Source organism: Mandrillus leucophaeus, unplaced genomic scaffold (genome assembly GCF_000951045.1).
Source record: "Mandrillus leucophaeus isolate KB7577 unplaced genomic scaffold, Mleu.le_1.0 Scaffold14, whole genome shotgun sequence".
Classification (NCBI taxonomy): Eukaryota; Metazoa; Chordata; class Mammalia; order Primates; family Cercopithecidae; genus Mandrillus; species Mandrillus leucophaeus.
The window spans coordinates 3,847,566-3,862,120 of record NW_012101365.1 but is presented as its reverse complement, the minus strand read 5'-3'; the positions used below and the strand labels follow the sequence as shown (position 1 = coordinate 3,862,120).

The following is a 14,555-nucleotide window of genomic DNA, read 5'->3' as shown; positions in this document are numbered from 1 at the left end:
TTGCTTCAGCCCAGGAGGTCAAGGCTGCAATGAGCTCTGATTGCACTGCTGCACTCCAGCCTAGGCAACAGAGCGAGATGCTATCTCAAAAAACAAAAAAACCACACACACGTAATGATGATCCGTCTGAGTGCAGAAATGGGGTTTTCTCTGGCTTCCCAGCATCATGTCTGTGGAGGGCCTCTGATGCTGACACATGGGTGGGGTAGGACTATGACCCAGACCTGGGGCAGGTTGGGGTCTCTGTATGTGCTGGGCCTGGGCCTGCACCAGCCCCGGACAGGCTTCTCAGGAGTGTCTGCTCACATCCACATTGACACCCACCCCTCGCCTCTCTGTCTCCTCACCCCAGAGCCTCTTAGTGGGTTCCAAGACCAAGTCCATCCCCTCTTACCTGCCTGAGCCCATGGGGAAGGTACAGGATGACATCGTGGGAGCCCAGAGACGGCAGCAGCTTGCTGGATACCCACATGTTTTTGAGAACTTCATCTTGAAAGCTCCTGAAAATGCATTGAATGTTGTGACTGTCCCTCTGTGCTGGCTTGTCATTGTGGTCCCTGTGACTTGGTTCCCACCCACCCCACCGTTTTTGAAAGAATGTATTATTTTTTCTCATCGATCTTTTCACAGACTAACCCTCTCACTATGTTTTGTCTGTTTGTTTCTCCTCCCTCCTCCTCTCTCTGGTTCCCTTCTCCTTCTCATAGACTGACCCTTGGTTATCGTTGCAGAATTATGGCAGCGGCATGAGACCACCACCCAACTCCCTCGGCCCCGCCATGCCCGGGATTAACATGTAAGGCAAAAACGACCCGGCCAGTGACTCGGCCCATGTCTCCCCCCTCTCTGCTGGCACCCTGGGAGACTCATGATAAGGGGTCATTGCTGGCACCTCTCTGGATCTCAGTCTCCTCCTCGGTAATATGAGGATATTGATGATCCTGGTGATGAGAGCTCAGCCTCATAGAGTGCCTCTGTGTGCTGGGCACAGTTCAGGCATGCTTCGTGCATCAGCTCGCCTCATCTTCATGATTACCCTATGCCGTGATTACTTTTTTTTTTTTTGAGACTGAGTCTCACTCTATTGCTGAGGCTGGAGTACAGTGGCACAGTCTTGGCCCACTGCAATCTCCCCTCCCGGGTTCAAGCGATTCTCCTGCCTCAGCCTCGTGAGGAGCTGGAAGTACAGGCTCCCGTCAACATGCCTGGCTAATTTTTGTATTTTTAGTTGAGACGGGGTTTCACCATGTTGGCCAGGGTGGTCTTGAACTCCTGACCTCAAATGGTCTGCCCGCCTCGGCCTCCCAAAGTGCTAGGTGTGAGCCACCGCGCCCAGCCTGACGCGGTCATTATTATACCCCCCTTACAGATGAGGTCACCAAGGCACAGAAAGGTGAAGTAACTTGCACAGGCTCACATACCTTTCAGTGGCAGGGTCAAGAGTTGAACCCCTGGACAGTTCAGCCACTGTTCTCTAGTGCATTTGTGATCTTTAACCCCGTTGTGAGAATGTGGATTCCCTTCCTAGGAAAATGCACATGGAGAGGGAATTTTACATATTTTATATCTAATTTTATATATTTTGTAAAGTTTACCTGTAATTTAAAGCAATTCATAGATTTCCATCCATGAAGTTACCCATTACTGCCCCGAGCCAGAAGGCTCTAAACCCCAGGGCTGTAGGAAGGACTTCCTGTTGGTTATTTCAGCCCTTTCCTTCTGCCCCTGCTGCCTCCACCCCTTGGAGTTTACAGCACCTTTTTCATTGTTCACATCTCTCTCTCCCTCTCCCAGGGGCCCGGGAGCTGGCAGACCCTGGCCCAATCCTAACAGTGCTAACTCAGTGAGTACCTAGGTCAGGTGGGGTGGTGTTTGTCAGGGGAGGGGTTCTGGGTGCAGGGGAGCTACTGTCCCTAGGTGTAGGTGTCACGGGGAAGGGGAGATGCAGCGGGACTCTCCTGATGCTTCTAGGGAGAAGGCCGTGTGGAGATGGAGGCCTGGCAGTAATGTGCAGGGGTCATCAAGGGCTCCACCCCTGCGCTGAAGGAGTAAGCTAAGAACCTGGGCTCAGAGAGTACTGTTCAGAGTGGAGGCCCCTACCTCCTCCCCAGCAGGGCTGGAAGGTGCGGGTAAGGGGCTCAGCACAGGCAGTGGAGTGAAGGCCAGAGGAATGTGGGGTAAAGCTGTTTACTGTCCTCTCAAACCGGAGGGCCTCCTATGTCTTCCCTGTGTCTGTGGCTCCCTCCCAGGACTGGGGAGTAAGAGACCAGGGTCTCAGGGTGAGTTCGATATAGCAGAGAGAACTGGGCTTCAGCCATGTCCCAGCCCTCCCAGGGGAACCAAGCAGGTGGCCAGCTCACTGGGTGGCGATGTCTTTCCTGTGAAGAGTGGGTCGTGTCCTCAGGGAGGTGTGGCAGCTGAGGGCACTCAGTGACTCTGACGCGGGGCTCCCTGACATCTTGTTTTTAGATTCCATACTCCTCCTCATCACCTGGTACCTATGTGGTAAGTGTGTGGGTTTAGGGCCTTGTGTTGTCTAGCCACGTGGGACTGAGTGTGCAAGAGAACTGCTCTGGGGTCCCTGTTTCTTTCCCTTTCACACATTCTTCTGAGCAGAGGTTCTAACCTGCTAGAACTTGCTGTCAATATTCAGTCATCTGTACGGACCCGAGGTGGCCCAGAAATCCCCAAACCAGACCTGGGGGTGGAATTGCCTTCTGGGGAGCTGACCAGTGGGCTCCCCGGCGTCCACTGCCGGCCTCTCCAGGGGGCATGCCTGTGAGCACATAATGCAGTCACACACACCCACAGGGGCCTCTTGGTCTGAAGAAAGGTACGGGGGACATCCAAGTCCCCTTCTCAAGCTTAAGTACTTTGTCCCTGAGTGAGCGCTGGGGGTGTAGCAAGATGAACAGCGGCTGGGCCCGGGGTGAGCAGTTGCTGCTGACCAGGGAGGGAGGATGCTGGCCCCTCCCCACGTTCATCACCACTATGGGCGTCTGATGTCAGTTTTTCTCATCTTCAGGGACCCCCTGGTGGTGGCGGTCCTCCAGGAACACCCATTATGCCCAGTCCCGCAGGTAAGAGCGCTTGAGGGGAAAGCGGAGGGTCTGGTGGTGGGGGCAGGGCATGTTGCCAGAGAGTCCTGGAGGGAGGGCAGTGTTGCAGAGCCAAAGCTTACCAGCCACTCCTTCCTGAGCTGCACATCTTCCACTGGGCATTTAGGGGGCAGGAGTCCCTTGATGACACTAACCTACTCCTCTGATGCTGCTGCATAAAGGACAGGGCTGAGCAGAGCAGTCCAGGAACGGGTTCTCATTGTCCTTGAACCCCTCTTGTTGGGAAGAACCCTGTTCGGGGTGGGCATTTCCCCAGATGACTTAAAAAGGGGCTTTGGAGTTCTGACATCCTGGGACCAGGATTCTGAGGCATGCTACCTTTCGAGTTTCCATAGCTCCTGGCTTCTGGTCCTCTATATAGGAGATCCCTTCTCCTATATAGAGACAACACAAGGCCCCAAACCCACACACTTACCACGTAGGTACCAGGTGATGAGGTGATGAGGAGGAGTATGGAAAAAAAAAAGATCCTTTTTGCTTTTTTGAGGCGGAGTCTTGCTCTGTCACCCAGGCTGGAGTGCAATGGCGTAATCTCGGCTCACTGCAACCTCCACCTCCCGGGCTCAAGCAATTCTCCTATCTCAGCCTCCTGAGTAGCTGGGATTACAGACATGCACCACCATGCCCAGCTAATTTTTGTATTTTTAGTAGAGATGGGGTTTCACCATGTTACCCAGACTGGCCTTGAACTCCTGACCTCAGGTGATCCACCCGCCTCAGCCTCCCAAAGTCCTGGGATTACAGGCGTGAGCCACCGCACCCGGTCCTCCCTGTTTCTTTAAACAAAAGAGGGCATGCGTGCACACACGTGGGCATATGCGCACACACGCGCGCACGCACACACACACACACACACACACAGCATCACAGTTATGTTTCTTTCCCAGCTAAGAATAGCGTACCAGCCAGCTAGAAGCAATTCAACATACGATCCTTACCCACCCCAAAAATAAAAAGTGAGAGGTAGCTGGATTTCTGCCCAAGAATTACGGTGCCTGCTCCTGATAGAAACGTTTTAGCTGGAGACTTTTTTGGCTAATTGGGGAAATGGAGGGGACTCTCCCCCGCCCCCTCCCCTCCTCGGCTCCCCGTAGCAGGGAAGCTGCTCGGCTGCAGGGGTGGAGCTGGCCGCAGCCGGGATCCTGGGCTCCCGCTCCGGCTGTCTCTTTCTGCTGCTGCATTTTGATGAGCTGCATGACCTACATTCCGACTGGGCCACATGCACCCACTCCATATGTGAATGCGTCTCCAGCCCCATCCCTGCCTCTCCCTCCTGCCCCATCAGCCTGGCAGGGTGGCCTCTGGGTAATTTGCCACATTTCCCTTTCCCTGATTTGATTAAAACCACTTTGTAGGGGGGTGGGGGGAGAGCACAGGTCGTGGTTCTGCTGCCCCCATGTTGTCCCAGGCAGTGTCTGGGGGCCAGATTTGGTGTAGGGTGGGGAGACAAGAGTTTGAACCTGTAATCCTCCTGTGCCGTGTCCACACTGCTGGGGTTGAGTGGTTTTCACAGTTGAATTTTCTGTGATTAAAAACTTTGTGAATCTTCATTAAATACAAATTAGCCAGAAAATGGTGGTACTTAGAGGAAATTTTAGGTGATAAAATACAAAGGAATGAGTTCAAGTGCCATGAGTTTGTTTTAATTAAGAAACGAATTAATCACCCCGACTTGTGGGTTTCCACTGTTCTACAGATTCAACAAATTCCAGTGACAACATCTACACAATGATTAATCCGGTGCCGCCTGGAGGCAGCCGGTCCAACGTAAGTCTGCTTTCTAATAATTTACATATCAGACACCATAACAAATCATAATTAACTTCATCAGCTGAGGGGAAAGCAAGTTTAATTGATTTCAGCCATTTGTTACCAAAGATGAATAAAATAAACCGTCAGAAAAGTGATTAACTCTTGGGCAACTCAGTTCCCATTTCATAGGCAGCAGGGGATGGGAGAGGAAGGGGTGGGATGATACCCACCCTCTGGTTAGAGCTAGGGCGCGGGCTGTGCTGCTGGGACTTGCCACCTCCTGCCGTGCCGGTGGGGGAAGGGCCAGACTGCAGGTGGGGTCTGGCCTGGTCTCTGCCCAGCTGAGTGGCTATGCTGGCCTGGGCAGTCCTCCTCCTCCTGGGCCTGTTCCTGGGGCTGCGGAGCTGAGGGTGGAGCCAGCAGCAAAGGGACACGGCTCGCTGGGGGACCTGCCTGCCTGTGCTGCTGCCAGGAGCTCTGGAACTCCAATACCTGGCAGCTTCTTTGCCTCAGAGTTGCAGCCCTTGGGTGATGTTGCAGCTCACATTTCCCCATTTCTGATTCCTTCTTGCCCCACTTCCTCCTGTGTCTCCTGCACCCACTGGGTGGGACTTGGTTAGTCAGCTGCAGCCTGTCTCCTCACCCAGCAGGAGTTCCCTGAGGACAGGGCCTGATCTGCTTCCCCTCCACAGGCAACCCTTCCATTCCAATTCCTTCCCTTCCTCCTCCGTGCAGGCCTCAGGTGAACCTGTTCAGCCTTGTCCCTCCAGGAGCTCAGGGTCTGGAAAGAAGGTCTATGGACTGTAGAGCCAGAGAGTGGGCCTGGGGCCTCAAATTGCGAGGCTTTGGCCTGGTTGAGGGGGTGGGGACTTTTGGGGCACTCTGGTTTTGTTGGCTCTGTTCCTGAGGTGACACCCGGATCACCCCACGTGTTAAACCTCAAACGTGGGCTGCCCCGTGCTGGATATTGCCTACATTTTCTCTCCCAGCAGCCCTCTGAGGGAGGGTCTCTGGCCTGCCGCCTTCGTCAGGGTCCTCACTGGTGTGACCAAGCATCTGGCTTTTAACACTAAAAGCCATACATCCTGAGGAATCCCAGGACACAAAAAGTCATGGGTTTTGTCAGTGATGCAGAAGGTTGGGTGGAAAGTATAAAACCCACACAGAGGGATGACAACACTGTTTGTAGCATCGGATGGAAATGGCGTAGACGATCTGCCTCGAGTGGTCACTGTCGCCATGTTTCCTGACGTGGATGCTGGCATCAGGACTTGTGATTCACCATGGATCACATCACTCAGGCTGCAACTCCATGCACTGCAGTCATGCACGTTGACAGCACCCGCCTAGGAGTCTGCTGCAGATTCAGTGTTGGGCTTTTTGTCTAGACGGTGCTGGTTTCAGTCTTGACATCGTGAATGTTGTGACCGTATTTCCTAAGAGTTCAGATGATGAAAACGAGAACGGTGACAATGCCAGCACCAGCGTGACCCAGACATCACTGGGAAATAAGTTTAAATGACCATGTGACTTTAATGACAGATGCAAGGACACAACTGGATTAGGGAGGAAAGAATCCAAACAGAATGTACTGCGCGGTGTGCAGAAAAGAATGTGGGATTGAGCTTGTGGAGAAGGGGAGGTGGAGGCGCATTGGACATTGAGTCTCAAGTCTGAGGCATATCTTTCTAAATCAAGATTATTTTGACCTCCAAAGAGACAGCAGTTCTCAGTCAAAATCAGCGGTTGCGGAATTAGCTTGGGCATGCTCCTTGAATGGGCACCATTATCATCTTGTTCCCTTGATTGCACCACAAACCAAGGTTACATTTCCTGATTTGGAGGCTACAAACTAAAAGTCCTGTGTGTGAACCAAAGGGAAGAGGGACTTTCGGTAACAGATGCATTGCCTCTTTACAGTAGTGCTGACCCTGTCTGATCCTTCCAACAGTCATGCTTCCGAGAGCATTAAAGGTGTGCCTCGAGTCACGGCAACAGGTTTCCACTAGCTCTTAGGTATGTTGATTTGAAAACTGGAGTTTCAAATCATCTCGATTTCTGTGAAGATCTTAGTGAAGCCACTGAAGACGTAAGAGATTGTTGTTCTCTTGTCCAAATACAACCTAGACTTTGCTCATTTATCTACATATTTGGCAGACAGTACACAGTTAATTTGAGCAAATTTCATTTAGTCCATAAGCTTCTTACCAATGAAAATGAAAACATCTTACCTGCTAAATGTTCACACCTTGTGCCCAACGCTGTCACAAAGGGGTGTAATTTGCTTACCTGTGATACCAGCTTTCATAATGAAAGTTTTGGGTCACTTTTCAATTTCCTCAAAACATGCTGAAGCACTTAATGAGATCTTTGACTTTACAGACAGGAGAATGCCTCAGACATTTCCACAAGATGACTATCATTGCTGGCCATAGAAAAGATGTTAAAATGTTGGCTTGCCGTGGAAACTGCTATTTTTTAAAGTGCGAGACAAGAAGGATGTCCTTCTCTAATTTGGAAATGCATTGAGATGAGAATGGAAAAAGGAATTACAATAAAATAGAGGCCAGGCACGGTGGCTCATGCCTGTAATCTGAATACTTTGGGAGGCCAAGGTGGGAGGATCACTTAAAGCCACGAATTCAAGACCAACGTGGATAACAAAGCGACACATCCTCACCATCTCAGCAACAAAAAATAAAAAATAAAAAATAAATACATAGGCTGGGTACGGTGGCTCACACCTGTAATCCCAGGACTTTAGGAGGCCGAGGTGATCAGATCACTTGGGGTTCGTCAGGAGTTCAAGACCAGCCTGGCCAACATAGTAACACCATGTCTACTAAAAATACAAAAATTAGCTAGGTGTGGTAGTACATGTCTGTAGTACTAGACACTCGGGAGGCTGAGGCAGGAGAATCGCTTGAGCCCGGGAGGTGGAGGTTGCAGTGAGCCAAGATCACGCCACTGCACTCCAGCCTGGGTGACAGAGTGAGACTCGGTTTCAAAAAGAAAAAACATAAATACATAAAAAATAAAATAGAAATGTATATACTGTTTCGTCAGTACTGTCTGATGCTCCTTGAGAAGCCCCAAGGAGCCTAGATAGGGCTAGCCAGCCACACTTGGATCGTTGGGTATCACGGGGAGGGGGCCACAAAAACTCATGCAGCAGAAATAAGGACCCATTTAATGCTTGAGAACTCAAAAAATGTCACCAGAAAAGGCAGTCAAGTTAAACAGGACTTTCTCAATTTCTTCATTAAGACTGTAACATATTTGGAATCCAGCTTGGGTTTTGCAACTTCAGATTACCTCTGTGCTTTAAAATTAGTTTTTATAATTTAGAACATCATCTAGTGTGCTTTGGAGTGTTAAAAAATGATGAATATCTGGCCAGGCATGGTGGCTCACGCCTGTAATCCCAGCACTTTGGGAGACCGAGGTGAGAGGATCACTTGAGGTCAGGAGTTCCAGCTTGACCAACATGGTGTAACCCCGTCTCTACTAAAAATATGAAAATTAGCCAGGCGTGGTAGCTGGTGCCTGTAATCCCAGCTACTCGGGAGGCTGAGGCAGGAGAATCGCTTGAACCCGGGAGGTGGAGGTTGCAGTGAGTGAGCTGAGATTGCAACGCTGCACTCCAGCCTGGGTGACAGAGTGAGACTCCGTCTTGGGGGGGAAAAAAAAATTAGCAGGCATGGTGGCACACGCCTGTAGTCCCAGCTACTCAGGAGGCTGAGTCAGGAGAATCGCTTGAACCTGGGAGGTGGAGGTTGTAGTGAGCAGAGATTGTGCCATTGCACTCCAGCCTGGGCAGCAGAGCGAGACTCTGTCTCAAAAAAAAAAAAAAAAAAAAATGGTGGGCATCTTAGACAGGGATAGCCCATCTGATGAATTACAGATGTAAAGGCCTGATTGACAAGCAGCTGGTCCACCAAAGCCAGCCCCTGGACAAAAATGGATGGGCATCTTTGGAGAGCTGGACGTGAATTCCTACAAGTCCCAAAACCTGTGCTTATAAGTAAAACCCAAAGTACTTTGTGTGCAAGGGTTGTGTGGAGAGGATATTTAGTTTGGTGTTATCGTGTTAGGTTGACACCAGGAGTCAGTGTAACATGGGCTTTGAATAAACAGAGTGACAAGTCAAATGGGTTTTAAGTTTGACTTTATTCAGTTTTACCAGTGCATTTAAAAGAAAGATGTTCTAAGCTGGGTGCAGTGGTGTATGCCTGTAGTCAGCTACGTGGGAGGCTGAAGCAAGAGGATTGTTTGAGCCTAGGAATTGAAGGCTGCAGTGAGCCATGATCATGCCACTGCACTCCAGCCTGGATGACAGAGCCAGACTCCATCTTTTTTTTTTTTTAAAAAGATGTCCTAAAGGCTATAAAGGCTTTAGGCAATTCAGAGACCAATGGGAAAGGAAGCAGAGCAGAATGTTCTAATGTATCCTGGGGCAGAAAGAAACATTTTTTATTTAAATATTAGTAATGTTCGTTTCATTAATCCTATTGTGTTTATGTTTGTTTGTTTATTTAGAGATAGGGTCTCTGTCACAGTCATGACTCACTGCAGCTTCAGCATCTGGGGCTCAAGGGATCCCTCCCACCACAGCCTCCTGAGTAGCTGGGACTACAGGCACGTGCCATCACACCCAGCTAATTTTATTTGTTGTTGTAGAGATGAAGTCTCACTATGTTGCCCCTAATTTGTTGTTGTAGAGATGAGGTCTCACTATGTTGCCCAGGATGTTCTTGAACTGCTGGGCTCAGGAGATCCTCCTGCCTCAGCCTCCCAAAGGGATTACAGGTGTGAGCCACCACGCTTGGCTTATGTTTTATTTTTTAAAAACATAAATAATAAGCCAGGTGCAGTGGCTCGAGCCTGTAGTCCCAGCTACTCAGGAGGCTGAGGCAGTGGATGGATCACTTGAGCGTACTCTAGCTTGGGTGACAGAGCAAGTCCTCATCTCTAAAAAATAAAATAATTAATGTAACATAGCCTGTCAAATTTAAGTATTCCAATAAAAAGTTATTTCTCTATCAGAGGACAGAAACGTTATAAAAATATTAATATTTTTTTCTCATACATATCATTTAACTAGTCCACCTTCTAATTGCTACTAATTGCTGCTGTTAACTAGTTCCTATTGTTGTTTACATAATAGCATTAATATAATGGAAAAGTAGATAATAACAGAATAAATGATACTGAGACAACTGAATATCCACATGTGGACAAATGAGATTGAACTGTGTCTTTACAGCAGCACACAAAAGTTAAAGTAGATTATAGGGGGCCGGGCACGGTGGCTCACACCTATAATCCTAGCACTTTGGGAGGCTGAAACAGGTGGATCATTTGAGGTCAGGAGCTCGAGACCAGCTTGGCCAACGTGGGAAACCCCGTCTCTACTAAAAATACAAAGTTAGCCGGGTATGGTGGCGTGTGCCTGTAGTCCCAGCTACTCGGGAGGCTGACGCATGAGAATTGCTTGAACGCAGGAGGCGGAGGTTGCAGTGAGCCAAGATCACGCCACTGCACTCCAGCCTGGCTGACAGAGTGAGACCCCATCTCAAAAATAAATTAAAAAATAATAAAAAATAAAAGTAGACCATAGATCTCAATGTTAGAGCTAAAACTCCAAAACACTTGAAGTAAACACAGGAGTAAATCTTCACGACCTGAGTTAAGCGAAGCCTTCTTAGACGCAAGCCCAAAAGCACAAGTAGCAAAAGAAAAAAGTAGACAAACTGGACTTCATAGGAGATGAAGATTTGTGCTTCAGAGGTGTCAAGGAAGTAAAAAGACAAACCACAGAATGGAGAAAATATTGGCAAATCAGGTATCTGATAAGGGACTTGAATTCAAAATACGTAACTCTGAGAAAAACTCAGTAACAACCTAATTTAAAAATGGACACGGGTATAAATGAACATTTCTCCAAAAATTACAAATAGCTAGTAAGTACATGAGAGGATGCTCAGCATCGTTAGTCATTAGGAAATGCAAATCAAAACCACAGTGAGATAGCACTTCACACCCACTAGGACGACTGTAGTAAAAAAGACAGATAATGACTGGTATTGGCGAGGGCGTGGAAGCAGTGGAACTCTCAGAGCTGCTGGTGGGAATGTAAAATGGCATAGCTGCTTTGTTAAACAGCTTCACGTTTCCTTGAAAGATCAGACAGCCTAGTGATGTCCACTGTGATATGAGAATTGGGTTACCCTATGACCCAGCAGTTCTCCTAGGGATCTGCCCAAGAGAAATGAAAACGTATGTCCACACGGCAGCTGGTACATCAGTGTCATTAGTGTCAGAATAGCCAAACAGTGAAAACAACCTGAACGTTCCCTCCGCTGATGAATGGATCAATGAAATGTGGTATATCCATACGATGGACTACTTTTTGTTCATAGGAAAGAATCAAGTACTGATTGATGTGACAACACTGATGAACCTTGAAAACATGCTAAGTGAAAGAAACCAGCTACAAAAGCTCACATGATTCTGTGTATATGACATGTCCAGGATAGGCAAATCCGTGGAGATGGAAAGTAGATTAGTGTTTGCCTGGGGCCGGGGATTGGAGGGGGATGGAAATGACTGCAGTCGGGTACAGGATTTCTTTCTGAGGTTATGGAAACGTTCAAAATTGGTTGTGGTGATGGTTGCACAACCCTGTAAATATACTGAAAACCACTGAATTTTACACTTTACATGGATCAGTTGTATGCCATGTGAATTATATCTCAATAAAACTGTTAAGATAATACACAGAAAGTATACAATAATACGTCATTTTGAAGAACTACCAGTTTCTTAATACATTGATGTTAATGACATATTCATGTTATGGTAATGATATACATATGCATAATTCTGTATTATCATGTTTGGGGATTTTTGGGGTCTGGCATGGCTGTGTCCTGGGTTGACTCCCTAGAAAGCTGGTTACTTTCATCCTCCCATCACTTGGGTTAATAAGCATGAAATTTGTTGCTAGATGGCAAAGTGTTCCCAAAAGCCTGTGAGCTGCTTTGGTGGGGGATCCACTGGAGAGGGAAGGATGCGCCGCCCTTCCCCCAGTCTGGGTAGGCACAGGGAAGCAGCTCATACCCTAGCTGTGCCTCTGCAGCCTGGTCACAGCCTTACCCCTTGCACCCCTGCTCATGTGGGACCCCTGCCTAGAGTGACTTCCGCGATGGGCTCTGCCTGCCCAGATTTTACCCCTCAATTTTGTCGATGCTCTCCTCCTCTTCCAGGCAGCCAGTTCTGATTTCTGTGCCTTGCTCTGAAGCCGCAGCTGTACTTTGCAGCTGTCTTTGGAAGTCAGCATCTCTGTCCTCCTGTGGGGCAGTTGGGTATCCATGAGCTGCTCCTCTGGGCTGGGGCTCAGGTGTGACTCAGCTTTGCGTCTGCGGTGCCCAATCCCGGCCAGGTGCCAAAACAGTCCTCCATTCCACCACCTCCACTCCCTTCCCACTAGATGCAGATCCAGTCTGCATCACAGGGCCCTGGCGCTCCAGGCTGGGCTCAGCCACCCCTCCCCAGCCCTGTGACTCGTGGCTGTGGGATGTGACCTTTCTGGCCTTCCTTTCCGAGATGGGTTTGATAGTTCCGGATAGGCCTGCGGGTGGGTAGAATCGACTCTTATCTCTGAGTCCCCATCTGCCACACCATCAGTTCTGCATGGGAGCCTCATTGGTGACCTCCCACCACCACCCCACAGTCCCAGGATGCCATGCAGTCCCTCCTAGGCCAGTGTCCTAGCTCCCTCTTCCCCCCCACTCATCAAACTCCACCTCTTCTTACTGCCCAGCCCTAGGAAACATTCATTTCTAACTTCTTCCTTTTGTTAGCTTGGAGAGGGCCAGCACGATGGCTCCAGGCCTGCTGCCAGGTTCCAGTCCCAGCTCCTCCACTTCCAGCCTCTGGGACCTCAAGCAAAGTGTTTGCTCTCAGTGCTTGTTTCCTCACCCGTGAAGTGGGGATGGGAAGCACTGGTGTTTTGGTCCCTGGCCTGACACGGTGGGAGAGCTGTCCACATGTATCTCTGTCTAGGGAACCACACCCTCCACACGGGGGATGGAGGGGGCCCTGTGGTGGGATCTGAGAGGCTCAGATTGAAAGCTGCCTCTGCGTGGAGCTGGGTGGCAGCAGGCCAGTCCCTCTCCCTCACTTGGGTCATTGGAATGAGCACCTCTGCCTTGCAGCTCGGAGGGCTGAGGTGAGGAACCTGGCCCAGCTGCCAGGCAGGACATGTCTGAGTGTGAGCAGAGCCTGCTGGAGCAGGGGTTCCTCAGGGCCAGGACTCTGGCATGGCTGTAGCTCCCTGCTTGTGAGGGGTGCAGAGGGCCTGGGCCCGCTGAGTTGCCATGCCCTGTGCTTCTTCCCCAGTTCCCGATGGGTCCCGGCTCGGACGGTCCGATGGGCGGCATGGGCGGCATGGAGCCACACCACATGAATGGATCGTTAGGTGAGTGGCCCCTGCCCTCACCATGCCCCACCCTGCCGAGGCAACCAGCTGTGTGCCTCAGCTCCTGGCTCAGCTGGGCTTGGTACACAGCCCTGGCCTGCCTTGGCTGGGCACACAGGAAGATCCTGAGAGGGATGCCACACAAAGTCCTCCGCACAGTGTGGGACTGGGATGGAAGGGCTTACAGGCCCGAGGAGCCCAGGGATGAGGGGGGACCCCTCTGTGGAAGAGCAAGCAAGAAACTGAATTGGATTATTTTTTCTTTCCAGGGTCAGGCGACATAGACGGACTTCCAAAAGTGAGTGTGCACTCGGTCTGCCTGGTGGCGCCCCATCTGTGTGGGCAGGTTGTTGGGGACACAGGCGCTCACCTCCTCTCCTCTTTCTACAGAATTCTCCTAACAACATAAGTGGCATTAGCAATCCTCCAGGCACCCCTCGAGATGACGGCGAGCTAGGAGGGAACTTCCTCCACTCCTTTCAGAACGACAATGTAAGCCTCGCCCCCTGCCCGCTGCTCTTGTCCCCACAGCCTGGACTCTTACCTAACAAGTTGCGAGCTACAGAGCCGGGCCGCAGCCTGCCAGCTGAGCTGGTGACCATGTTATGGGCTTTCCACCTCAGTTATTTTTTTAGCAGAAGTGTGCAGCCTTGACGCTGCCCCGAGACTGCCTGCTGGTGGGGCCTTCTGGAGGCAGCTCGGTGCAGGCTGGATGCCTCTGGCACTACTTAAGCTGATGTGGCCGGGAGAGCCCTGGGCTGAGGGAGTTGGAGCAGTATTGCCCCACAGGTCCATTTCCATCTGTCCAGTGGGAAAAGGTTCATGCAGCCCGTGATTTTCAGGTCTGTCAACACAGAGCGGGGTTGGCTGTCTGCTTTTCTGTAGTGGGCTTCTGTGTGCATTCTCATTTGAAGAAACAGTGTTATGATTAAGCAGTTTTCAAGAACCCGAGGCTGCCAACCCAGGCAACACGGCGAAACCTCATCTCTACACAAAAATACAAAAATTAGCCGGGTGTAGTGTCGCATGCCTGTAGTCCCAGCTACTTAGGCTAAGGCGGGAGAATTGCTTGAGCCCAGGAGGTTGAGGCTGCTGTGAGCCTTGATCGCACCACTGCCTGAGTGACAGAGTGAGACCCTGTCTCAAAAACAAAAACAGAAAGAATCCCAGACTGGCCCCACCCCAGGGCACCCTGGCTGTGC

General features: G+C 50.2%; 1 protein-coding gene across 2 annotated transcripts in view; it reads left to right on the top strand.

The window, feature by feature from the left end:
- The window catches only part of SSBP3 (single stranded DNA binding protein 3), a 200,671-nt gene that overhangs the window by 185,122 nt on the left and 994 nt on the right, over positions 1-14,555 (top strand). For both annotated transcript variants that reach the window (XM_011973820.1, XM_011973821.1), the window contains 8 exons: positions 732-796; positions 1,795-1,843; positions 2,470-2,505; positions 3,026-3,080; positions 4,816-4,886; positions 13,275-13,353; positions 13,623-13,651; positions 13,744-13,845. In XM_011973820.1, coding sequence (XP_011829210.1) covers positions 732-796; positions 1,795-1,843; positions 2,470-2,505; positions 3,026-3,080; positions 4,816-4,886; positions 13,275-13,353; positions 13,623-13,651; positions 13,744-13,845 — 486 coding nt within the window. The remainder of the gene's footprint in view (positions 1-731; positions 797-1,794; positions 1,844-2,469; positions 2,506-3,025; positions 3,081-4,815; positions 4,887-13,274; positions 13,354-13,622; positions 13,652-13,743; positions 13,846-14,555) is intronic.